Source organism: Pholis gunnellus (assembly GCF_910591455.1).
Source record: "Pholis gunnellus genome assembly, chromosome: 8".
Taxonomy (NCBI): Eukaryota; Metazoa; Chordata; class Actinopteri; order Perciformes; family Pholidae; genus Pholis; species Pholis gunnellus.
In genome coordinates this window covers 25,367,067-25,394,938 of record NC_136534.1, presented here as the reverse complement: position 1 = coordinate 25,394,938, position 27,872 = coordinate 25,367,067, and the positions used below count along the sequence as shown (strand labels likewise).

Below are 27,872 nucleotides of genomic sequence, written 5' to 3'. Positions count from 1 at the left end.
ATGGTTTGTACGGATACACGGGCACATTTGGAATTAATCGTGCAGACTGATGAGCGTGACATTTTTACAATCCTGTGAATATTAACAGTCGGCGCCCTGACTGTGATGCGATATTGAACAGGAGAAAAAAAGGAATGCGATCTGATGAAACCCAGAAAATGATCAGAGGAGTCTCAAGCACGAATGATCCAACGGGGGCTCCGACCTCGAGGGTCCTCCAGAGCCCCCGAACTGTGGCCTCATCCTGTCTTTGCTTATTTCTTCTTCTCTTAGTTTGACTGACGTCACTTTCAAAGTTAGCTGCGAACAACAAACGGTGGAGGAGCCAAGTGAAAGGCTGAAAAATAAAAAGGACAGCAAATACATTGTGCTTCGTAAAAAAACATGCCGATGATCTCGACTTTTTTCAAAATTCGGCTCGCTAGCAAATTCTCGACACTATGACATCCGTTGCACTTCCATGCTGGGGGAGGGATCCCTCCTCATCATCTCTCTCTGAGGTTTCTTCCTTTTTTTCCGCTGTTAAAGGTTATTTTTCCTTTTCCGATACGAGGGCCCGAGGACAGAGGATGCTGTATGTTGTGCAGATTGTAAAGCCTTTTGATGTTGGGCTGTACAAATAAAATGGAGCTGAATTGAATTGTAAAATATAACATTGTACTCTGTCCCTCCAAATCCTTCACTCGATCTACTTCACACTTGTGGGTGTTTAGCTGAGGACCCCCATGGAGTGCTCTGTCGAACGCGGGGCAATTTGGACATGTAACAAGTTTTATATTAATAAACGTTGAAATAAACAAGCTTCACGGCGCTCTGTGTAGCAGCAGGGTGCAGAGCGTCACAGCTCCGTGTACCTGAGCGGGGCTTGACAGGTCTCTCTTTTTTTAGTTTCCGATGCAGCTCGTCCGGGACCGGGAGCCGAGCAACTGACCCGCTCCAAAGGGGCGCACGTCCATGTTAGCAGCAACAACGGGAGCCAAGCAAGAGGCCTGCACCAAATGGCTGCGATCTAATATAAAACACGTTACTCTGAGCAGAATACGCTAGATTCACTGGCTGTGGAAAAGAGTATAGATTCTTGTTTCTTCAGGAAACGAAGAAACAACAGGAAACACACACAGTGAGTGTGGAACAGCAGATCTCCAGCACACCCTGTTCCTCTGGACTCACTCTGCTCTGGTTTCTTTTGAGGCCACCGCAGAGACCCTCCATCCTCTCCTCCTCGTTTCTGACACAGTTAGTAAAGCTCACACAGCGAGAGGCCAAGCTCACTTCTTTCAACACGACGTCGTTGTTGTTTTTGTGTGTGTGTGTGTGTGTGTGTGTGTGTGTGTGTGCTATTATTAGAAGCGACCCAGAACGACAAGCACACGTCCACTGCAGGAGAGAAAACTGTGCTCAGGAAGATGACACTTCGCTCATCTTTTGGGTGAACTTCAGCTCTCGGTGAGACATTCACACACACACACACGCATGAGCATATGACTTGTGATGGTTGCCATGGTGATCTCCCCGCGGCACAATGCAATTTTGTGAGCAACAGCAGCGGCTCAGCGTTGCTGCTCTGATCAGATAGAAAGCGGTCGTGTGAAGGCCAGCAAGCGTTTGAATGGACTTTCCACAGAATACATGTTGACTTTGACGTCATTCTTTTTCCTTCTATTCGGTGCTTAGAATAAGAATTCAAACACATCTTTCAGCTCGACGTTTTATTGTTGTTTTTTTTGCATTAATTAAATGTCTGTGTTGTTATTCTGTGTTCTTGTTTTTCATTTTGCTCACCCCACAGTGTTGTGCTGCTGAACTAGAACCGTACGACCTCGCTGTACAGTATGACTCACCAGACGATCTATTCATTCTTACTGCCAGAATAACTGACCACCAGAAACGAAGCAGGTGCGGTTCACACGGGTGTTTCCTTTCAGACCCATTACCAGCAGCAGCTGTTTTCAGCTTCGATAAACCAACTCTTCACTACACGCTGAGCACCAAACAGCAGAATGACAGAGTTAACGACTCAATGAGGACGAAAATTAAACATCTGGGCAGTCCTTGTGCCTTAGACCTTGTGTGTGTGTGTGTGTGGGGGGGGGGGATATTGGTGTCTCTGGGATGTACTTGGTGTTGGATAAAAAGCCAACGACAACCACACTCAAGACGCACGACACTACAACTGCATCAAAAGTCATTTATCAATGTAAGAAGACAGTTCATTCAGGTGACTGAGGCTAAGGCTGCACCGAAGCAGCAAACACTGGAGGTCACTTGTAAAAGGAGAGAGAAATAAAAAATAATAATATAGTTAAAAAATGTTACGCTAAGGCCATTTGAAAAAGAGCTCAAGGCCGTAGCAAACAATTCCTCGACATGAAATGGAATCCGTCCCAACAGCTCAATCTTTAACACACACACACAAATACATGCACACACACACACACACACACACCTGTTCCGAGGTACAGGACGCTGTAGTGCTCGTCGTTGACCGCCAGGACGATGTCCGCCACAGCGTGGGTGATTTGGTCGTCCGTGGGCAGGTCGAGCGGAGCCACGCCGACGGGACGGATCACGTCCTCGATCTCCGGGTGGTATCTGATCACTCCGAGGTTTTTGATGTCGTTGAGACCTCCGGACGTTGAGTTTTTTCGGACACACTGAGACGAGAAGTGACGTAATCGGTTCAGACCAGGCTGGGCACTTGAATAAACGTACTTTTTTCTGTATGAAACTTCTTCTGCTTGCCTTAATCAGGGTAATCAACGTGAAAAAAATTAAATAAAAAATATCATGTATTTGCAACCCCCCCCCCCCTGCAGGTTTGTATTACAGAGGTGACGTTCGGGTCAATTTGACCCGGCAGTGAAAGTGGAGGCTGTAAGGGGTCAGAGGGGTCAAGTTTACACCATTTCTTTCTTTGAAAATGTGAGACAAAGTATTTCTTACTCCTCCCAACATGTTTCACCCCATTTCACACACACACACACACACACACACACACACACACACACACAGACACACACACACACACCTCACTACCGCACTTTTTGGCGGGTACGTTTTCTTCTTTTCTCGCGGGAGCACCTTTTCTCTGCCCACACTTAGCAGGAGAGGGGAGAAACATACGAAAGGGTTGCTTGGGAGTCCTACCAACATTACTCTCTGCAGATACATGCAACACACCAGCTTACTGGAGGACAGCATGAGCAGAAACAAAAGGAGCCCTGGAGGCTCTGGAGCACATCCTCAATCACGACAGTGAAATAGAGGAGGATGTGTCTGAAGATGAAGACCATCTTGAGGTCAATTCAGATTACAATGGTGCTGATTATGAACCATCAGATGAGGAAACTGACATACCTGATCCTCCAAGAGAGACATTCGTGTCAAAAAATTGTGAAAAACAGTGTTCATCCTCATCCAACACACGTATACCGAAAATATTACAAAGACAGTGGCAACATGTATTAGCACAAAGCACACCGTGACGACATGTCACTCGTGTGCTGTGTAGACACACACACACACACACACACACACACAAACACATCTCATTCATATCTTGTTAATTTTTGTAAATGTCTGTTTCTTAACACTATAAGTAAACATAAGTAAAGTTTACTTTCAATATAAATCCTCATGACTCATTTGATTCTGAGTGAGCGGGTCAACAGCAGAGGTGTCTCATCTCCATTTATCTTCATCACCCCATGAAAAAAATAAAGTTTCAAAATGTAAAAATAATTTAGAGAAAAATACATGTTATGGTAGACTAATGCAATTTACATCTAGGTTTTTCCAATGCACCTAAAAAATAGTTTGAACATGTATTTTTCATTAAAACGAGTGAGTTATCCTCATTGAACTCTGATCTATGGAGGGGTGAATAACTCCATTCCACTAAATACTGATTGAATTGTTAGTAATGATGTTGGTGATGAGGTACAAACTATATTTATTGTGATTTTTTGGTTTCTGACAACTTTTGGATGATTAAACATGCACCGGGTCACATTGACCCGCGAACATCATGGCTGTACCTAAGAAACGAACATAACAGGAAGGTTAAACAAAGAGTTTCAAATTGCTTCTCTTTTATCAACTCGTGCCTTTCAAAAATATCTCTTCAATCTTTTCACCAGAAATAAAAGGCTGACTCATGCAATTGCGTATTTTTTCCTCAGTGTGACAAAAAGAAAAGGAGACATCTCGTCATATTTTCTTACCATCCCGGGGCGATTGCCGATGAATGTACTGCTGTAACCCTTCAGTTTGGATGTGGAGAAAGCCTGGTCGATGTCTTCGATGGAGTAGGCACAGATCACTGTTTTTCCCCTGAACAAAGGCAGAGCGAAGAGTAATTACGCTGACCACAAAAGCAAGACGAGCGGTTGTGAGGAACACGCAAAAGTGCACAGCTAGAAATTCACAGCCAACTCAGTCCAATAGAAAACATCAATAATCCACGGCTCGCTTTAGGGCAGTGGACGCTTCAGAGTAAAACATCATATTCTCTTTGGATATTCTGAATTAGGCCTTATTCCGAACGGCTGATTGAGACATGTGTGATACGCCGATATTATTTTGGTTTTAGGAGCATTCTTTGTACATCTATACAGAACATTCAGAGTCTAATAGCACTTTGCGACACACGGCTTCTTTTCTATTTACGACCAGCTTTACGTTAGCCAAACGTTTGCAAAGCTGTCGTAGAGATGCATGTTCCAATAAGCGCCTGCCGTGTCGCTTTCCCATATTTTGACCCGTCAAACACGTGAGAACGGCGTAGACGGTGGATTCACTGTGATGAGGATTCGGCGTGGGGTCGGTTTACGCTAAACGGAAAAATGCACGGGTGCATGTAAACAGGAATATTAGTGGAACATTCATTCACACTCGCCACGTAAACAGCTTATTAGAAATATAGTCTTTTTTTGTAATGAGGCAAAAAGAAGAATATTCGGTGCATTTAAACAAAGTCAAAGTCTTCTCGCTATCCTTTGTCACCAGTTGAATCGGTCGAACATTTGTGACTAATTATGTTCAGTATTTTAAATTGTTATGTTACAAACGGATCAAATACAAGAATGGATTTTGTCACTAAAAGTCACTTTGCAACTCACAACTACGTAAGACAAATACAGGTCAATTAATTTACGTCTCTTCAAAATGAACTTCCATCTTCACAGAAAACCACTTTGTTAGGTTTCGGCAACACAACTACTTAGTTTAGGTTTAGGAAATAATATTGGTTGGTGTAAGAAAATAAAACTACTTAGTTTAGGTTAAGTAAAGGCTGAGGTTTGTTTTCAACTAAATATGCAAGCGGCATTTCTTAAGAATGGAAAAGTTACGTGACGAGTAAATCAACATTGACTTCTTGTTTAACACGGGGCACGAACAGCGGGCTCCTGGATGAGATACCAGATTTTTTTTCTCACAAAAAAACACATTTCGTGAGGTATCATACAAATCTGTTAGCATTACATTACAGTCATTGAGCAGACACTTTCATCCAAAGCAACTTACAGTTCTGATCCTATTCTATCACACCGTGGACACAGCTACATGAGCACATTTTGGAGTTAAGTGTCTTGCTCAAGGACACATCGACATGCGACTAGCAGAGCCGGAGCCGGGGATCGAACCGCCGATCCTCCGATTGAAAGAAGGCCCTGCGCTCCACTTAGCCACGGTCAACAACCTTTGTTAGCAAACTGCAGTCCCCTCTTAGCTTAGCTAACTGGAATATTCCTGCAACGACAGTAGAGTTAGCGACTGTCGCTGTTGGCAGGTGACAAACATTTCTGTTCGTGTTCCCAATATAGAGGCCATTAGAGATAAAAAGGTCAAATAAACAAGTTGATTTCATCAAGTCCATCCTCACAGCAGGAGAAATAGCATCGAGTCTTATTGTGCCTTTAGAACACGGAGAGATAATTGCTTTTTCTGTATTGCATTTTGAAAACTTGTTTCTTTTCTGATTCAAAATGTGTCCACATGAGCAAATAATACATTTGCCAGGACAAACCGCAATCAGCATTTCCTTTGGGAAGCAATTACAGACATTTCTTTATCAATGTCTTGCAGAAAATCCAAATGTTTTCTGTACTTGTATTTTCAGATGTATGCCAGCTGATATTGCTGGAACACGATTTGCAAATTTTGAGAATAATTATTTGGCAGATTCTTATTTCCGCAGAAACCTGAAATGAAATGGAAACGAAACACTGAAACACTGTGAGTGTGTGTGTTGTGTGTCGGTAGGTGCTGCTGGTATGTGGTGTGTACTGCTGTGTGGGTGGATGAGTGTCAGTTACTGTGTTGTTGTGTAGCTTCGTTTTATAAATCAGTTTTTTGTCGTTCTATTGAAGAATGTTCTGGCAGATTTCTGTATACAAGTAAACATTACGTCTGACTATGAAGTCAATATTAAGCCGTTGGTTGTGTTTGCTCTCCTCCTTATTATACTGCACACTGCCACTACGGGATGTTACTCCTTTCAATTCCTTAATACTTTAAATATACAGCTTGTGTTGCATTAGGTTATTGTATTCATATTATGCTTTTTTGTTCTTGAACATTACACGAAACAAAAATATGCATAAAAAGGTCAATCGGCTCAGCGTTAAACAGAAACATGGAGTGAACGATGCTTCTACGGACGGCACTTATTTAGAACGTGCATGGGGGTCGCCGGCATTCATCTTATACTATAAACAGCATGTTAATCTTTGTTTTCATGTCCAACCGGCCTCCAGACAGGAGTTGAATCAGGTAACCTATGTTTACCCACAATGCTGTTCTCTGTTCTGTTTCACGTGAAGTTATACGAGTCAACAGCATTTCAGCTTCATGCAACACAACAAAGCTTCTCGTGCTTTCTCTGCTTTACATCTTCTCACTTTCCTGAAATAGCATGAAAAACATCCAAATGTGATTTTCCTGAGAGCCAGTGAAAGTGATCACATGCTCACCATGCGTTGGAGAACAGGCCGTACAGGACTCCGGCCCTCTTGTCCTGCGCAGTCAGCACCACCGCCTGCTTCATGTTGTTGTACTGCTGCTGAGTGTTTCCCGCGCCGCACATCACCCGGGCCTTCATGAAGGTGGTCCATGAGTCCGCCAGCAGGGCTTTGATGCCCCCTTCATCCACCTGGAAATGACACAAAAGGACCGTGACCACAAAGGCATAGGAGGCCATCCGGTTTTACCTTGTGTCTCCGGCCAAGTTGTGACTTTGACACCTTATCCAGGATACCTAGAGTCCCGTTCCCTCCCTCATAGACCCTTTTACAGTTTGCAAACAATGTTGATGTACGACATTGTTGCTTGATAACTCGTCTGAAGTTTTGGGGCAAAATGCCACCTCTGTTGGCAACAAGCATATTTTGATGCCGACGGCAGTAAAAGGGTCCATAGAAATACTCTGACATCTTAAGAGAAACGATGTTGATGTTTTATGTTTAAGGGCGTTCATTACACAGATTGGTCCAAGATGTGTGTAGCCGAGCCAAATCCAGCCTCTTAAAGATAACTGTGTATGTTTAGTGTTTGACAAAATGTTGGCATTTTGTTTAATGTTTTATGTATGTGTGGATTCATTTTCTAGATTGACTCAGATGGTTAAGTCATCACACAGGGCAGCAGGTGTTTTGTATTTGATTGGCTGATTGGAAATCACCTGCTTTGACATCACTGATTGGAAAATAGTTAATAAATGCAGCAACATGCTGACATGTTTCTACCGTGAGCAATGCAGCAGCAGCAGCAGCAGCAGCAGCAGCAGCTCTGTATTGTACAGAACTTTTAGAAATCCTACCGTTTTGTATTCTGTGCAGATTTACTGCTCAGGGTATAAAACCAGAAAATGTAAAGTGGACAGTAGAAAATAAACTAAATGATTGTAGCACCATATCACCTTGTGTTATGTTGCATGTTCACTCAGCACATTTGGGATTTGTTCGTGATTTGTTCGTGATTTGTTCGTATTGTGAAGTGTTCTCTTCTTGAGTTTTTAGCCATTCACAACTTTTCTTTTGAAACAGCATTCATGCCAAATCTGCTCGTCTCTACCAATAAATCAAATGAAACAATCTGTAAAGGGCAAAGCACTCTTTGATTGCATGCTCACAATTCAGATGTATACACAATGTGATGGAGAAGCAGCAAAGGTAGAAACAGATTTTGTGTATGGACCTGGATTTGTGCACATTTCCCCAAACACGGGCGTGAAAGTGTGATTTTTTACCGTGCAGATTCGGCCGATGCGGGCCTTGTAAGGCTCCTCGTCCACTCTGGCTGTCTTGTTGATCTCGCTGAAGAAGAAGTAGATCTCCTCCTTGTACTTTATCGTAGACGGGATTATGGCTGCGCCCGCAAACTGTGGATCTGGTGATGAGATTTAAACATGTCCATTGAGATATCTTCATTTTGTTTCTTCTTCTAGTGTCTTATTTCAGTTCACCCCCAAAAAAAACCCAAATATGTATTTTGCATCTTACTTGTAGTGTTATTTGTCGAGCTAGATTGTTTTGGTGTGACGTGGACGAGAGGCTCGTGGTCGTGACAGCGCGAGACATAAACATGAACGACATCTTCCCCTACTGAGCAGGAACGTTAGCTAGCGCAGTGGTGCTAAGTGAGCTAGCAATATCGTGTATGCACGCTTCCTTTGGCGCTGTGATGCACTTGGTTTGTGTGGAGAGAAAATAGTTTAGACGTCAAACTGCTCACAACAAGGTTTGTGAATTGTGAAGTAACCAGGTCATGATTTCTGGAAAGAGACATTTTGAGTCTTTCAAATGTATTTTTTTGTGTCTCTATATTGGAATAACTCCTAAACTAGACAACTCACAGCAACATTTTTTATGTTGATAAATAGCACTACAGGTTGGTAGAAAAATATGTATTTTCAAATTGGGGGTGAAATGTCTCTGTGTGATAATCAACAGGCTGCTTTCAGTTTCTGTATCGCATGTTTGTGCCGTAAATATCGTGACACAAACACAGTGACAGCGAATACTCCTCCATGTTGTTTCTCCCCCTTGGGAATGATAGTGGGTGATTTGCAGAGAGCACCGCCCACCATCTCCATATTCATGAATCTAAACCGGCACGGTTCCCGCGTGACTCCCTTCCTCCTACTCACTCAGCAGCCAAATGTTCTCCGTCTTCAGAAGCTTCTGGGAGCCAAACGTACGGCGGATCGAGCCGGCGTGACCCGCCACCGACGACATGGCGGAGTACAGGCTCCCATCTGAGACGGCGAGGAAGATAGACGGAGAGACGGAGGATGAAGAGTGGATAAAAAAAGAAAAAAGGGTACAAAGGTTAGACAGAGAGGCAGGGAGATTGGAGTGACACAGAGGGATTGACTGAAGCACAGAGAGGGAAGAGGAAAGGCAGAAAAAAAGGAGGCCCAGGAGGACGAAGGCAGAATTAGGGGAGGAGAGGCAGAGCAAGAGCAAAGAAGACATCAAGGCAGAACAGCTGACTGCCCTGATGAGCAGCCACCAATCACCATATTCTTCTAACCCCACTTAGAGCTCTGTCTCCATAGCAATGCATGAAGGGGAGCGTTTGTGAATCGTAGCAGCAGCAGCAGCGTCTTCATTAGGACTGATCGTTATTAAAATGCTGCTAAACTAAAGCACAGGGTCGGCTCGTTGCTTCAACAAATCGATCCCCATTTTGGAAGAGCGCCGTCCTGCAGCGCGAACTAACCGCTCACTAATTTCTCAGCGTCTCTGCAAACAATCCATCTTGATTACATGTTGTCCGTCCCTCGTCGTGCGCCGGGTACATTGGAAGATCGTTTTTTCATTTCGGAACATCTCTATTGAGATAATGTGGCACCGGCGCTGCTCGATATCACACAATCAGGAGTTCTTTTCCCCCCGTGGAGATGTGCAAGGCACTACATTTCTATGTGGTGACCTTGTGTGTAATTGATGAATTACACCCCTAACTATTGCTTTTTATTTAATTCAATTCAGCTGGATTTGCAAAACACAACTGTGACACCACCCATCGGTTTGTGGACATCCATTTTGAATCCTTCGAGTTCTGCATTTTGGCTGTTGTTGCCATCTTGTTTTATTGCAACCAGTAGTGACACGAGAGAGAGAGGGGAGCTCAGTGCAACCCAATGCTGGATGAGACATTTTTAGGTGACAAAGGTGAAAATGTGACAAATAATTTTTCATGAAATGAAAACGCACCATGAAAGGGTTAAGGTTGTAAGACAGAAACGCGGAGAATAGCTGTGGTAGCGACCTGTCAATCACTGTGTAGCCCCGCCCCTAAAGCATCCTCTGCATTATGGTCTGTTTGACTCTAAATGGACCATCATTTACTAAATGAACATCATGCTGTATTGAAGAAGACTTGAAACTAGAGATTGAGACCATAAATTTAGCAATCAGAGTGTGAATATTTGCTGGTTTATTGTATAAAGTGTTCAAAAAAAAAAAATCACGACAAGTCAAACTGTGTCTCAGTGCCTGTGTCATAATTATGCCCATTTAAATGGAAAGTTATACTTTGTTAAGTATGCTATTCACATTTCAAATGCTTTTTTGAAGCTGGAAGGCATTTCCAACAAGTGAAAGCACATTTGTTCACTATCTTCAGAGGCCATTTAGATTTACTGTCTCTGCCAGAAGCGTAATATTTCGGGTGGCCGGTTATGGCTGCATGATCAAGGACCTCCTGGTTGCGGTGAATCACACTTTCTCAAAACACGTTTTTTTATTGCCTGTTTTATTCTGCCATTGATTGCCTGCAGACTCCTCGCTCACTATTCTCCACCGCCCCCGTACCTGTAATGACCGCGAGTGATATTGCAGTTAAGTGCATCGGCGCCTCGCAGCCGCTACTCTGCAGCCACGGACACGGTGGGGGAAAATCGTAGACGGTATGTCTATGGGGAAAACAGTTTGCCCACTTTTATTGTTTTTTAAAGGTGTTTTTTGGCTAACAGCTAAATAAACTACACACACAGCCGACTGCATTGAGTCTCTGCCATTTTATTGGGCATCAAACTCAGCTTTACATGCATATTGACGAAAAAATAGACTTAATAAACGCCTCAAGACTCGGTTACGCCTGTAAGATGGAGCTGAGATGTGCGCACACACACACATCTGATACACACACAGTCGAGATGGGCAGCTAGTCAATTGTGGGTTTTATTCAATCAATTACACAATACAGCATAATTCTGCTAATTATCCCCATTTTACTAACTATCAGAAACCTGATTGCGTTTTTTCTTCTTCTGTAAATGTATGGAATAATCACCTGTTTGTTGTATCCTCATAACCTGTACATACCTCAACTAATGGAGTAATGTCAGTAAACCTGCAGGGATACATACGGTGCCACGGCTGGTCCCATGTTAACGGATTTGTCAGCCTGTTGAAAAGGATATTCTCGCTATCAGAGAAAAATTATAGTAAAAACATTTTTTTCTTCTTCTCTTTTGCACGCAGGAGTCTGTAAACGTTTGTGTGTGAATTATTCCTGAATCTGTCGGTTCAACAGCTCCATTTAGCAAACGTTTTATGAGTTCTTTCCATGTGAATGCACGACGGCAGATGGCTGACTCTCGTGTGTTTTGGCAGTCCGGGCGGTGTGATCCCGTCGTGATGTTACACTTGGAAATAACATATATGATCTGCTGAGGCACTGCAATAAAATGGGGTCATATCGGCCCTGTGTTGCTGCTCTTCTTCATATTGAAGTTCTTTGGGGGGTTGGGGGGGGGTCGAAGTATAGAGGGTGTTATAAACCGTACAGATTGTGACGTCCTTTGAGCAGAATTTGTGATTTGCATCCACTTAAACGCTTTGAATCGGATTTGTCCAGTTCTCTTGAAAGAAACCCCCAAAAGCGATAACTGAAGCTCCTCTTCATCTTCTTCTTCTTCTTGCTCTTCTTCTCTTCTATGCAGCTGAATACTGCAGAGCAAGGCTCTAACACGAGGAGGTGAAGGCCTCGATTCAACCGTGTGGTGAATAGCTTCATTCACTCGATTAGATTTATTTTAAGTGAGGCTCCTTTTGTTGAAAACGTATTTAAAAAGCTACTCGCGTAGATTTACAAATGAGAAATTATTGTCCGGAGTTTAATTCTTTGAAGAATATTGTGACGTACAAATTGAAAACCCACCTGTGAGCTATATCTCAACATTTATTCTCTTTGCAGATATCGACCAATTAGCACAGCACATCATAATAAGGCAACACACTGGATCTTGTTAAAGGTAAAATACATTATGTGTCAGCCACGTTCTACATGATTTAATAAAATCTACTAACACACCGATCTCGTAGAGGATTGGCTCTTTGAACTAGTGCGAGGTGCTTTAGATGAAAGCATCTACTCGTGTGCACGTTATGAATAGAGAGCGATAATAAGCTTTGCTGCTCCCGACGGAAACAAGCAAAAGTTACTACAAAGAGCTGAAGACGGCTTTGTTCCAAAATAAGATATTTGAAAAAGTGACACTTTTCTTTATTTTAAATGGTCACACTCACTCTGACAAAATGGAACTCAGAGACACGCATAACATCATTACTTCCTGAAGTAATTGGGGTTTGAGTGGTATAACCACAATCAAAGGCTTTTGCTTGGTAAAAACCGAGCCTGACTTTGGTCAATTTTGATGCAAATTGGTACATTACAACAATACGATGCAGCTATCATTTGTCTGATTCCATTATAAATAGTTCCAAGTTAAATGATGGCTTTTTATAGCTTTTTGCGTACAGCCATAGGTGTGATATGATTCGACGTCCATATCTGTAGAACACCCTTTGTTGGTGCATTATAAATCACGAGAGTTTCTATTTAATCGTCGAGAGAATTTCAAGCAAACTTTTGAAAAGTCACAAAAAAGAAATGCACGTTTGGTTTGGAGTGGTGTGTATACGGCATCGTTTCAGCGGCCGTCTCCGTTTCCCAGTTAGCGCTTCAACTCTTTTTCAACGAAGGGCAAAAAACACCTCAAGCTAACGTGAAAAGTTATTTGCGCAGTTGAAGAAGTTGTATTGAATTTTTCTATTTCCATAGAGCTTTTCTTAAGTGCACTTAAAAAATATATGTGAAAACATGACCAATGTTTCCAAAATGATTTATATATCAACACTGATAAGGTCGAGGTTTCTTGGTGAGGTACCAAACCTACTAGCTAGCTCGCTGTTGGGGCTCGCTTGATAGTTGCTTCCAGCATTGTGCTACTAGAATCGTGGCAACTTGCAAAGTAATTGCTCGTTCACTCGCTGATTGTCCAGAATCCTATCGGCTCTATATTCCAGAGGGAACGCGTATCAGGTTTCATATCCAGCAAAGAAGCCTCCAGACTTTCAGTCACCTCCATTCTATGCAAACGAAGGGTTCGAATAAAATATTCACTTCCTGTGTTGCAAAGCAAATTGGCATCTTTGCATCAGAGTTCAACTTCAGCACTCGTAGCGCCTCGGCAGGTGATGATCACCCGCCTGCATTCGTGCCCTTATCACACACACAGGAGCCAGTTGATTTAACCGAGGTCATCTGTAATCTGCCTCCAACTGATGATTACGAGGTTCATCAGGTTCACTGGCAACAACACAAACTCTTCTTTGTCAAGATTTGTTTCACAGCAGCGTCTTCCTTTTGTTGATACTAAACCATGAAGAATCTATAATCACGTGTTTGTAAGATTATATTATTTTACGTCACAGTGAGTCATGAACTCCTGCTGGCAGACGTGTCGTTTATTTTCTGCGTTTTTGTTACCTGCAGGCAAGCTGATGGACTTCTGGGACGGGTAAGGCGGTGAGATGTCAGAGAAGGGTCCTATCTGCCCGTTGCCCTGAACATCAGTCAGCACAGTGTCGTTGACCTGGCAGGAGAGAGGGGAGACGTTTGAGCCTGGGGGAAGTCTGACCTTTTAAAACCGTTGTTTATTCCCAGCATGCATCATTATGCAGTAAACATCTTACAGTTTATTATCCCAAGACCCAACACTCAGAGTTATCTGTTTGTCACCACGCAGGGTTTAGAACATTTTAACTTAACCACGGGGGCACTTATTTATCACCGAAAACATCCTCGGTGGCAATAAACAACTCTCATAAATAAATGCTAATTACAATTGATCTTGAGACTGTTTAGACTTGAAGAGCAGCAGCAGCAGCAAACGGCTGCATAAGAATATACAGTATAACATTTCAAGAAAAGAAAGAAACTCTTACCAGCATCCAGCATCTGGGGCTTCCAGCATTTGTCCCACATACTATTATTGTGTCGTTTACTTTCTGAATGACGGTGATGAAGTTATCACACTCCAGCTGTGAGAGGAAAGAGGCAGCGAAAGAGGGGGACAAAGGGAGAAAATGAGGCAGGAGCAGGGGAGGGAAAAGGGAGAGAGATTAAATATACAGAGAGTGGAGGATATTTGAAAAAGTGAATATAGAGAGAAAGAGGCGGCACAAGAGGGAGAGAGACAAGACAAGACCAAGGGACTGAGAAGAACAAACAGAGGAAGAGAGGAAGGTGGAGCAGAGATAGAGAAACAAAGAACGAGTAGGCTACAACATCAAACAGATTACCAGAGCAAAAAGCGGATTTCTCAGTGAGAGAGAGATTTAAGAAAAATTGGAGGTGATCCATGCTCTGAACATTTTTGGCAGACAGCACACAGGGGGCTTAGCCCTGCAGTACAGCGCCGCTCTGCTCCATATGCATCACTTATTCATTAAGTACAGAAAAATGGACTTCTATCTCAAAGGCATTACAGGATGGTGGATGGAAATGAATCCTAAGTACAACCTTAAAAGGGGGAAATTCAGATTTTTAGGTGGTGCTCATGTTGGGTCACGTATGTTTTAGCGTTTTTTTAGAAAAACAATCAAATCACAAGTTCTGATGAAAACAAGACTCGTAAAAACTGGAGATGGAGGAAGTACATCACTAAGTCCCAAAAAACAGGCCAAAAGCTTGTGTAAGTGTGTGTGTAGGTGGATGTGTAGGCGTGTGTGTGGGCTGGGTAATCTGTGTGTGAGTGTGCACACTTTTTTACATTGTGTGCTTATGTTCTTGAGAGACACACTTTGAGGTTGGGTATATGTTTGTGAAGTGATTTTTTAAGAGGCCCACAGTAAAAATCTAGGACTGAGGTTGTAGACGGAGAAGCTGACGTCAACCTCAAACCAAAGTCTTCTCCGGTAGCTTCGGGTCTGATCAGGCTGAAGGTGGTCTCACATTCTTGTGATGCATCGTGTTGTTTTACTGCACCGCTTGGCTTGGCTGGAATACCAACCTAATGCTCCCGGGAATTACATCCATATTTTATGATTCCGCACCTCGTGATTTATCTCCAAAGCCAACATTCGGTGCCAGTGCAGGAAGTAGTGCGTCCTTTACGTAGTGTCGCTTTAAATAAGGGAATGGAGGTCGGGGTGCCTTAATTAACCCGATGTGGTAAGCTATACCTACGAAAAACGTATGCGCTATAATTTGTATGTTATCCACGTAATCATGAGCCGGGGAAAGGTGACATATAGTGTAAAGAGCAACAAGGTCTCCATAGGCAGGGAGTCGGGGTGGATGGGACTTTCACCAAGGAGGCCGATGTTCGTGTCCCATGTCATGAACCAGAGGTCAATGTTGACTTCTGACATGTGTAACCCAAACTTTCCCTCAACCTAACTAAGTAGTTTTGTTGTCTTAACACTGCAGGGCCTTGCACCGGCGCACTGATTGCTCGTGTTGCTGGATATTTGTAGTAAAACGCACGGAAAAGTGTACTTTGAACCAGAACCATCCCCTTAACTTGACCACGATGTAGTTGGCATGGACACTTTGTCATTGAACGTATTTTGGGGTTTTTGTCCGGTATCTACGTTCTTCTCCGGCTATCAGGTTGAGTCCACACTGGCAAACAGCTTTGCTTTAGAAGCATTCACACTTAAAAAACAACAACAAAGATCATCTAGAGCTGAGGCACCTTCATACCCGAGTGGTTCCAATGAATGCCAGCTGACCCCAACGTCCTGGGTTCACTTCCAGCCTTGAGAGCTTTGTTGCATGTCACATCCCTCTTTCCCCCATTTCAGTCCATCCGGACGAGACAAATATTCTCTCCAGTGTGTTGTTGGTCTTCCCCCAGGCCTCTTACCAGTAGAAAACATCTAAACTTTAGATGTTTTCTACTGGTAAGAGGCCTCCCTTTAGATTCTAAAGGAGGCGTCAAGGAGGCGCCCTGATCAGATGCAAAAATCACCTCAGCTGACAGCTTTCAACGCCAAGAAACAGCAGCTCTGCTCCACATGTGTCTGAGCTCCTCACCCTATCTCCCCATTTCCTGTCTCTGTCTTTAAAACTGTCAAGTAAAGGTAAAAATGCCAAAGGTCATCTTTAAAAAATAAGCTGTGCTAGAGCCAGAGAGGACATCATACAAATGTTCTGACAAGCTGCATATAGTACAACCTCTCCAAATATAATCTGAACCTAAATGCCCCTTTGTGAGAGTTGACAATCGGGTCATTCTGGTGGACTTTTAGGGTTAAAGTAAGATTTAGATCGCAGTCAAGGGGTTATACCTTCCACAAACCGTGTGGCTGTCTGTCACTGAAGGATGTTGCCTTCTGTCCTTCGTTCCCCTTCCCAGAGCCATTGTCTTTATTGGGATAAGATTTACTGCGTCACTCATCTCATTTTCCACCACCTGCCACTTGCCAGACCGTCTGGAAGCGTTAGCTCTGTCTATGCATGGAAGACAGTGCCCTCTTTGCTTTGTGCCATAACTGAAGTAACACTTCTAACTTTATTTATACTCACAACTTTGATGGATTTTAAGCTGACACCAGATATGGTTGGAAATATATTGAAACTGGTAGAATTCTGAGCTAATTAAAATGCAAAAGTGCTCTCGTCCTCCTGGTGAGGACTCCATTTGACACGCTGCCTTCACAGAAAACACATAATGCGTTTTGAAATAGGAATATCGCTCCGTTGTCAAACCTGATTCAAGTTTACAATCCAGGCAGAGATTTCTGGGCTGGAGACTGAAGGGCTTCGAGGTCTGACGCAGCGACAGCAAATCAGATGTGAACATAATTGGCAGCTTTCACAGCACCGAGCAGAACAAACAGCGCTCTAGTGCAAGGTGTCACTTATTTTCTGTTGTCAGCACACTAAAGCGATCGTCTATTGAAAATTCAAACAATCATTTCTCAAGACAAGCCGCGGTGATTAATGTTAACCGCCAAGCCAGAGTCACACGGGAGGCAGAAGCACCAAAAACGCGTCTGGATCTAGCAAATCTAGCAAGAATACACACTGATTATCTATTATAAACGATAGAAAGGATCTGATTCTGATCAGTTATAACATACATGACCTGCAATATTGACCTCCCTGGTCTTTTCCTTGTGGACCTGCCCGTGATATACTCCTGAACACATGTGGTCAGCGGTCAGTTTTTATACCTGTATTCACCCTCCGTGTTAGCGGCGCCCTCCTCCTGAAAACGCCCCGTCTGCTCTGATTGGCTTGTCGGAAAATAATTGAATATTCTAATGAGCCTGGATGTGAGAAATTGTTAGACACTGGAGATACCTACATGTACGTGCACAAGCACTGAAAAGGCATCGTCATAAATATGAACTATCTGAAGTAACACATGTGGTGATGAGTATAGGGAGGAAACAATGTATCATCAAACATTATGAACATTATTTATTATCTTTTTAGGTATTAAGCAAATGCAGAATTTGACCCTGAGAGTGAACGGAAAATCAGCTTTAATGATTGAAAATGACTGAATGTCCAAATGAATGTGGACATTATTAATGATCTAAAATATGTAAAAATAATTTCTTTATTTTCTTTTGACGAGCAGCATTTCAAGCAGCAATGTTTCCTTCTGCTTAAGATTATTCCGGCGCCTCGGAGCGTTTCACATTAAGTTGAAGCTTCCTTTACGCTGTTTGGATTTATTTCAGGTCGAATGTATTAATCTGTTGGCATTCGCTCCGTCTCTCCATGGAACCTCACGGAATTATGCAGCAGCAATTATCGGCAGCTCACTCATCTGTGTTTGTTTTGAGGTGAAGTTCTCTCTCCTGTGTAATTTTATCCCGTCTATATAAATGACCATTACTTATGCATTCATTTGTTTCCATCTTAACTATTTTTATTTGAATTATTTGGTCTCTTGGGTCCTAGAAAAAACACGAACATGAACCTCAGTAACTGAATTAGAACTGAACACGGCGGCACTAACCTCACAGTGGTGCAACAGCAAATGATCATGAAGAGGGTGATGAGGGTGATGAGAAACATGATGACGTCGATGATAGTACACTAATGGGGGAGGAGAGGCTCCTCGCAGAAGTGATGGGGATGCTGACGGCGAGGATGAGTTTCTACCTCGAGGGGCGCAGCCTTTGCCTTGCAGGTATCAATGGCAGTCTGGTCGGATGCCACTGGGATCTGTGGGAGGAAGGACTGTTTAGTTTTGTGCCAACTTCTTTCTTCACGGCCCCTGTTTCAGCAAGAAAAAGCACGACCTCGCTGCAGCTGATGGTACACAATCCTCACAGAAAACACCTACTTTCTTAGCTGACACCTCTACATTCAAGAATGTATTATCACATTAAATGTATGTCCTTGTTGTATGCCCTGTGTACAACCTGCCTCGTGTACTTGGCATTTCTGAGGCACATTCACAGTCACATTTCTTTTCAAAAACACCATAAAGAACGGCCGTGAACGAGGCGGACTCATCCTTCAGAGTAAACTGCTGAAAGGCGATGTGCCCGTCAGTCAATCCAGCATTCTTTCTCCATTGCAAAGTACATAACTGAGTCGAGTGACCCTTTAATATTAAAAGTCTCGCACTACAATTGTTTAATCTCACTAAACATACCCCTTGCTCTCTCGTGCTTCTGCTCATGCTTCTGTTGATGCTGTGAGGCATGATGCTGTTCTGCTCCGCTGAACTAACCTGCTCTGGAAATAACTCCTGACAAACTGTCACGTTAAGCGTGTGAGTAAGAAAACACGGCATCAAACATCAAAGCAGTCCCTCAATTGTCTTCTCGTCTCCACTGAGGAGAAACCCAACACTGAGCCAGCAATCACTCCAAAAAATTAGAGCATCGTCATATTTGGATGAAACACATGGAGCGTACAGTCTCTTCAATGTGTCCGGCTAGTCAGTGCTGACACACTGCGTAATCTTCAACCTATATTTATATATATATATATATATTTATATGTGGACGTTATTCGTTTAGTGAATGATGTTTTCTTTCCTCACAGAGAGAGAGATATGTGCAGCTTCATTAATGAATGCATGATCCCACTTCCTCTGCCCTCAGCTGCTGAACTGGGTCAGCGGCAGGCCGGCCGCCTCATCTCTCGCTCTGCCCTCTCTGGTTCCCCGTGTCCCCGTTCACAGCAGCAGGCCGACTATATTTGTTGTTGTCCAGCAGAGGCTGGCAAACAGTGTTTTTAATAACCCTCGCAAAGTTCAAAAAATACACCTGCCCACACTTCACAAATTCACACGTTTGTTTACTCGGTACACAAACAGAAATGTAGAAAGTTCTGTTTTGTTCGTGGGCTGATGACGGGCTGTAACGATTCTGTTTACTTCTGGAGAAGTCAATCAAGCCCACACTGTACACGCCCCAAACAGTCCTGTGAGGAGGTTTGAACAGGCAACAGAAGTCCCTGCTGCTTATTACACTCCATGGGCGTGACTTGAACAACACAAACATCTGGAATTCTCACCTGCAAAATATTTTGCATCAAAACTATTCGAACTGATTTTGTAAAATTGTTGTAAAACCTAAAGTACTTTAAGGTTTGTTATTGAGTTTTCTTTTCGCAAAATTTGAATTTTTGTTCCTTCTGATAAACAATGATGCACTGCATATGTCCAGAGCTTTATTGTGAAAGGAATGAAAAGAAGGAGTAGATCTGGTCTGTGCTGCCTTTGTCAAGATTTAAAAGAGGAATAAAGTTTGCCGTCTTGGTCCGGACTACGGAGCCTCCCATTGATGTTGTACAAATTGGTTAATTCCCTTATTAGCTGTATGAAAGCTCAGAAAAATCACATTTTGCTGCATAATATTTACGTTCTGTATGAAATCACTTATGAACAACCGTTTGTAAAAATATATTGACGTGCATATTAATTGCATAAAAAAAAAAGTGTGTAAAGGCTTTAAGTTTAATGAACAAACAGCTCTTCCAAACGTTGCTTTGTTGCCAACGTGGTTTTAAAAGTGGACTGACTTAAAGACAGTGGTTAGTATTCCAGCTGGTGTTATAACCTCTCTGCTTGGCAGCAGACTGGTTGCTCGTTAACCAAAGACTGTCTGGAGCTGAGAGAGTGAATCCCCGTCTGCGTACCAGAAAGCAAACACAGCTATGAGTAAAGTATACCTCCAGGTCGCGGACTCCTCTGTTCGTGAACGTCACCACATAGATCATCGCCTGGCCGCCCACGTACAGCGTGTCGCTCCCTTCCTGGTGGTACATGCTGATGTAGTTCTCAGGTTTGTTGAAGTGGAACCTGGAGGCCTCTGTGGATCACAACAATGTATATCAGAGCGATGAGCTGGCGGCCCAGAGCTTCGCTTGAGTACGTTGTTGTTTTAATTGTTCAAATGTTTGTGCAAAATGTGCCCCAGTGGTGATTTAGATGAATATAAATGAACTGAACCAAAAGCCAAAAAAACAACAACAGCAACCATTTTGGATTTCAATAACATAACACTACTTCTACTAATTATTACTACTACTATGTCAATTCATATGTAGAATTTTTCCAATCACAGTTAAAAAAGCATTTTGTTAAACGTTAGGAAATCAGTCCAATCAACAGCTGAAGTAAATAAACAACAACACGGTGCTGCAGAAAAAACAGAAGCACAGAGTACAGGTCAAAAGCAGGCACAAAATGTCAACGCATAACAGCAAAATTGAGTTTTTGGGAAGTTATTTAAAGTAATGATGCATATTTAACCGGCCTCAGCCTTGATGGCAAAGAGCCAAACCTCAGCATTGGAATCTGGACGTAATCTACCGTCGATACAAAAGATCCAGCTCCACTGCTCCTGGATGTGAACTGGTTTGATTTAACAAAAAATCCGACGTTGCTGCCCTTTGTGGTTTTAGATTAAACACGGAGCCTTTACAGACACCTGGCTTGGGTGTTAAGAGGAAAAGGGCATCTGGTGGGAGCATACGTATCACTACACTAATCATGTGGGCAAATGCCATCAGAGACGCTTGGTTGACTTACTCTGGGGACACCTCCAGAAGACTCAGAAGCACAATATGGCATTTCTGACTCATCCATCCAATCAGACTCACACTTACCCACAATGCAACTGTTAGCTTTTGAAAAATAGATGAAATCACTGCTACTGTTTAAAAAGATGTTGGTTATATGCAGAATATGTACTAAAAGTCATCGTGAAGATATGAAATAGTTCTTCAAAAAGATCTGTCACGTCTGATAATGAATGCTAATATTCAAAGATGGATTGATAGAAGATCAAAGTTTCGATCCCTTTAATAGGCCTGCCGGCCTTTTCCCTTTCATTTCGTCTCTGCTCCACAACTACGTTCCTCCATTTATTTTGCAGAGAGACATTTCAGTAAATTCCAGTCTGAAGAGCTTAAAAGCTTTGAATCAAACCAACCAGCTACCTGTTCGAGCGTCTGACAATATGGAACAGAACAATCCAAAAAATGATACAGTGTCAAATCTGAGCGCCAGAAAACAAGCTTTCATTTTCCCCCTTTCATCTTCAGCAAACATACATCTTGTAATCCAAAGCTAATGATGCATTCTGCTCTCTGTGTCTCAATAGAAATAGATACGCTAATAATGACAAGAGGTGATTATACGCTCACAGTTATTGGTCACATTGTATTTGTAGTGATTTTCTTCTCATCCCTGAAATAAAAAAAGACAAGATGAAGTGCTGGTGATCACTGGTACGGGTTGCTAGCCAACCAACTAAGTTTCTATGGAAACAGTGGCCCCCTCGGATTGGCGGGAATCTAATTGATGTTTCTTGTTCTTCACGAGGAAGTAAAGAATGCACGAGGACGGCCAGTGTGGCTGATGGCTTAGGTAAGAACATACATGTTGCTTTCACTCTCTGAACGCTCTGCATGCAGCCCCGTCTCCTGAGATGTGTTCACACAACCAAACTGCATCGTGAATTACGATTCGAAGGGAAACGTATTGTGTCATGCATTAGGCTTTCTTTTTGACCTATCACAATTAACTTTCATATCATTCTGCAGAATTCCACATCGGGAGGTGGTCCGGTGGTCCGGTGGTGGTCCGGACAGAAAGCACACACAGAGAGAGAGAGAGACTGCTGTTTGCATCCCATGTGAACCAAGTACTCTTGTTGCCTGAACCTAACAAAGAACTTCTGTTTCATAGTCATTTCAAGCCAAGCCATGATGTTTTTAACTAAACTGAACCACGTTTTTTTTGTTTTGTTTTGTTTCAATTTACAATGTTGACCACATATTTCAAACTGTTTAAAACAGCAACTGTAATCCTGGAGAAAATGTGTTTTGTAATTGAGAGTGCAGTTTAGTTTTATGGAAACAGATAACTTGTGTTTGCTCGGCTGCTGGATGACACTAAATACACGCTCAATCCTTTTTTGGGATGAAAAACGCGTGACTTGACCTTCAGCCTGCATGTCAAATGAAAAGTAAGTCTTGCCAATCAGCAGCTAATCAAACAGCTGATACCTTGTTATCCCTTTTTAATTGAATTTAATATATTTGCCAAGAACACTAAGCTCAACAAGCTAGTAGCTTCTAAATAATAATAATAAGATAAACTGATAAATATGAAGTTGATGGCTAAAATGTTCATCTTCACTTTCCAGTTTACGTTTCAAGTTATAAGACAATTGGATAATGTCTGTTGAGGGAACCGTACAGAACTCGGTTCATGTCAATAAGAGCACAGCTAGCAAAGCAACCTATTAAAGATGCTCTCCTGGTGTTGTTGATGACTACTAGCACAAGGGAGCAATGTTGTGAGTGGGTCATGAGTGGGTCCCCATTTAATTTGTTCCTGTGCACACTTAGGACACATGCAGTATGCACATGAGTGATGTGATGAACATTCCTGCCAATGACTTGACACTATGACGCCGATCTACAGGCAGCAGATCAGCGAGTGAACGGTAGAAAGGAAGAAGACTGCGATGGAATGTAAACAATGTAAGTTCAAAAATTCCCAAAAAGAAAGCTTTGAACATGTTTGAGGAAGAAGACAAAATACATTAAAATGTCTGTTAGGCCTCAAGGCACAGACAACATAACGATAACCAAGGTGAAGGTAAGCAACATTAAGTGTGACACACAAACAAACTCTTGTTGTACCACTGAGGTTAAGCTCCTCCTCCGTCTATCCCTGAATAAACAAAGTGTTTGACTATCAGAGAAGCTGTACCATTTCTTTAAACAAACACAAGAACACAGCTGGGACAGAATGTTCCGTCCTTATTCCTTCACACCGCGTCAAAAGGTTCACACACACAGACTGTATAATGTCAACGTGTTCTCACTCCCAGTAAGAACATGTTGGAAATTTCACATTCTGGATGTAATTTGAACTCCTAGCATCTCACTTCCACTCCCTATTTGTGAGCATGTTCCCTTTTCTGTTCTTTAGACATTTAATCGTTGCTGTTGGGTAAAAACCTTGAATTTTTAAAAAGGTCAGCTTTTCAGGAAACAAGAAAAACAGCCTTGTTTTTTTAGCTTGTTTTTAAAGAAAAGGGCTTCATTAAACTGGAGAGTGCTAGAGTTCCCTTCCCCTCAGAGGAGCATGGGATCCTTGAATGAAGCTAAAACATATTCAAATTCATGAGTCACTTTTATAGAAACAAATTCCTAATTGCACTAAGAAATAGTAATTAAAAAAGAGTAAAGCGCAGATGTTACTTTTGGGAATAGCTTCCACTTTTACGGCATGAATAAAGCATTCTAGGTATTGAAAAGCAACAGCAGAGGCAACGTCAAAAGGGGGTTTTGATCTCAAAGCTTTTGAAGTTCTTTCTGTTCTGGCATCATATAATGGCTGCTATTTAATTTACATGGAATATTTCACTGCAGAGGTGTTTTTTTAGATGGACCCCAAGGTCCTCCATTATGAACCTAACACGAAAATCTTCCAGGCTTACGGTTGAAGTGTTTGGAGGTGTAGTGAGAGAGAAGGTCAACTCAAACGATGCCTGAACTTTGGCGAAATGTTCTGATATTCAGGACGCAGCCGTAGATGTCAAAGTAGTCGTGAGATGAGCTGTTGTCTCTCTTTCAGTCCGTCGCTCACCCTCTCTGTCTCTACCTTTGCATATATGTCTCCATGTCTCTCCTCTTTCTTCCCTTTTATGTCTCAGATTTAGATTATCTCCTTGTGTTTGTCCTGCTTTGCTTCTCTCTGTCTTTTGATAGTCTCGTCACTCCTAAGCAGACATATTCAAAAGGTGTGTGTATATAACGCAGTTATATTTTTAAAAATATTAACTGTAGAGTATGTTTTCTCTCACCTTATTCACTATGATCATATAGACCATTAAAGAAGAAAACATCCCAACTTTAACGATCATTCTCATATTATTAAACCTGAACAAACATATTTTACAGGAACTCCTGGATGTATGTATGATTATTAACCATTTTTGTTATTGTTATGTTTATTAAAGCTGCAATAATCAATATTTTGTATGTTACGATTGGCTCAAATATCAATGTGTAATGTGAATAGCGATGAACCCACAGAGTATAATCACTCAACTCTGCAGTTCCTCTTGGCTTTGTAGCATCTTTCAGCCCGTTGTTTTGGTTTAACACAACGTTACTGTTGTGCTCCTGTCTCACCGTCAGCAGACTACAGGGAAACAGCTCTAATGCTTTATGCAGCCTGCTCAGCACCAAACAGCATACAGACACAAGTTGGGGACTAGCTGGTGAACATAGAGGAGCATTTAGCTGCTCAAGAGACACTTTAGCTGAGAAACCAAACGGAGCTAAAAGGCAGTAAAGTAAGACAGTATATCAGCCTACACTCTGTTTCCAGTACACCTGTCTAAAACTAGTTCAGTCTAATACAACACTTGCAATACATCCAATATATATATATATATTGAGGTTGTACAGTCAGCATCCCTTTGTGTTGACTGTTTTAGGTGTTGATTCAACTTAATGGTCATTTTGGAGGCTGCTGTTTGTGTTGATGCTGAATTGCATTGAATCATACTGAGAGGTGTAATATCTCATTTGTATAAATAAAGGTAGACTAGACTAGAAAATTACAACTGCCATGAGGGTATAATTTATTGCACAGTATGCCCTTCGTTGTTTGTTTGGGAGGAATGCACTTAGGATTTCTGATGACGTCTTGTTCCTACTGAGGTTTAATGCACTTATTGTAATAGCTCCGGGCAAAAGTGTCTGCCAAATGAATGCAATGTAATGCATCCCCCTGCAGCCCCTACGATATATTCAGCCATCACAGCATATTTTACCATAAACTAAACCCAATCTTAAAACCAGGTTTTAGCCTAGAAACAGTCCCTTGATGGTACAAATGTCCCCATCTGGCACACACATGCAATGTGGGGACCCTCTGCCGTCTGAGGACACCGGCGCTGTCCGCGGTGCTGGAACCGTGCCAGCTTCGAAACAGCTCCAGCGTCTTGTTGTGAAGCGTTTGCACTTCAGCCTCAAACTGCGCCTTTGATGGATTTTTTCTGACAGTGTGACATCTGTGTGTGCGTGTGTACGCGCCTGTATGCCCTAATGACAGGCATTCAAGCTCAACCTGGAATTGCATAACAACGAGATTGATTGATATGACTTGCACGTTCTGGGGCCGTCATCTTGTGCGTTTTGTACTGTGCTTATCAGCGGTGAGGGGAGAGATAGAGATACAACTTGAGACACAGCCCCCATCTCTGCTGATTGCTGAATACATTAGAGGAGTGTGTGAGGTGAAAAAAGGCGTGAGTGGAATAGATAACTAGGAATCGGCATGGAATTTTCCGTTCTATTCCCTCCCCCCCATGTCTGTAGGCCTATATGTGTAAATGTGCATCATATATTTATATTTACAGCAACCATCTCTCCCGCGGAGCTGGGCTCCTCTGCTGCAGTGTGAAGCAGCTGCCGTATCCCGCATTGCAGCTCCGCAAGGACGGAGGAGCTCCAGTGTGTCAACCTCCAAAGAGTCATATTTCACTGTAACGATGCTTTGTGGCGGGGGGCACGCGGCTGTTTAAGGGGCTCGCGGTGTGTTCGGGGCGGACAGGCGGCCATGTTACTCCAGAAGGTTGTTTTTAAGTGCCTCTGGGTTTATCGGTGCGCCTGGAGACCAGGCTGGACGGTCGCCAATTAAAGCCTGTGTGCACCTAAGTGACACAACCAGCGACGGTGCGTTTAGAAGATGAGCACACAGTGAGCGTGCAGTGCGCGGAAATAAACATACAAGTTGTCAAAATGACCAACAGAAAAGCCACAAGTTGCACAAATCACATCCAAATCATTAACATGTGCCTGTGTGCGAATGTGCACACAATGCAAACTGGAAATTGAAAGGAAACAAAAGACCGATCTGGCAAAGAAAACACCCCGGTAACAGTAGCATATTGTGTTAACAGCCGAATTAGTTTTTACTCCAGATGTTCGTCCTGTTATCGCCCGTGAACATGTGAGCGCGGCCTGAATGCTGGAGCGTGTAATTTACTACTCGGTCAGTGGGGGGAGGGCGGCGTTTTAGGACATTAATCCAGAGGTAACCCCGTCACTGTGGCTTCATTGGTGACGTCTGGGCATCTTTCGCAAAGGACAAAACAACAAAGGTTAGGAGGGGAACTGGAAAATAACTGGCTTCATCACCTGGAAACTCTCACTGTATTCACTCATCCGTCCATCCATTCACCCATTCATTGGTCCATTACCCACTATACACATTAATAAAACATGCTTGGTGACATAAAGAAAACAATAAAAGATGGTCAAATACAGCTCCCTACCGTGCAAAACAAATTTCAGTCGAGGTGACTTTCCGGCGAAAATCGTAGCAAAAAGCGACATCAGGATGAAATAATTCATCTTTCTTGAAGCTCCTCCGTGTGTAACCGGTTTGTGGAAAAAATATAAGTAAACCGTACGAAGCGCTCCACGAAATCCTTCTTCTTCCTTCCAGTCGTCTTCTTTTTTTGGTCCCTTTCTCGATCTGCTGCGTCCCCGATCTGTGGCACCGACTGCTGGTCCAAGTCCTATCTTCTCCGTCTCCTTCGCCCGGCAGTTCAGTTTGGAGAAGTCGGGGTATCAGGCTCCACCTCGGAAACAAACAGCAGAGATGGGGGGGGGGGGGGGGGGGAGGACGCAGGAATGAAAAATGGGATTGCAAAAAAAATAGAAGGCTTATGATTACAGGGTGTAGGATTATGCATCAAACCTGTTGCTGATGGTCCAAAGATGATTTCCACAGATTGAAATCATGTCACTCATCTTGTTTTTCATTCCTTTTTTCTATTCTACATCCGTTCATACACTGAAGATCACGTCAGTTTTTCTTCCAGTTTTTTGATAAATGTCTTATTTTCTAATTCTACTGAAATATTAGCAACATCAGCAATAACGCGCCCTTATGCATTTACAGAATGACTACATAATTCCACACGACATTATGATACAATATGTTATTCTCTGGAACATGTTTTGTTTGCACACAAGCCAACAATGATAACGCCTCAGCAACTGCTTCTGTAATGTCGAATCAATATGTGTCAATAGTGCCTGAGAGCCTGAATGGGAAT

At 42.7% G+C, this 27,872-nt stretch overlaps 1 protein-coding gene across 1 annotated transcript in view; it reads right to left on the bottom strand.

Moving 5' to 3' along the window:
• The window catches only part of LOC306699299 (semaphorin-7A), a gene marked incomplete at both ends in the record, with an annotated part of 35,375 nt that extends 8,213 nt beyond the window's left edge, over positions 1-27,162 (bottom strand). The window contains 10 exons of the mRNA XM_079163871.1: positions 2,447-2,654; positions 4,224-4,332; positions 6,975-7,153; positions 8,249-8,388; positions 9,149-9,256; positions 13,783-13,888; positions 14,241-14,336; positions 18,421-18,483; positions 20,446-20,585; positions 27,084-27,162. Of these exons, the coding sequence (XP_079019997.1) occupies positions 2,447-2,654; positions 4,224-4,332; positions 6,975-7,153; positions 8,249-8,388; positions 9,149-9,256; positions 13,783-13,888; positions 14,241-14,336; positions 18,421-18,483; positions 20,446-20,585; positions 27,084-27,162 (1,228 nt within the window). The remainder of the gene's footprint in view (positions 1-2,446; positions 2,655-4,223; positions 4,333-6,974; positions 7,154-8,248; positions 8,389-9,148; positions 9,257-13,782; positions 13,889-14,240; positions 14,337-18,420; positions 18,484-20,445; positions 20,586-27,083) is intronic.
• Between the last annotated feature and the right edge of the window lie 710 nt (positions 27,163-27,872).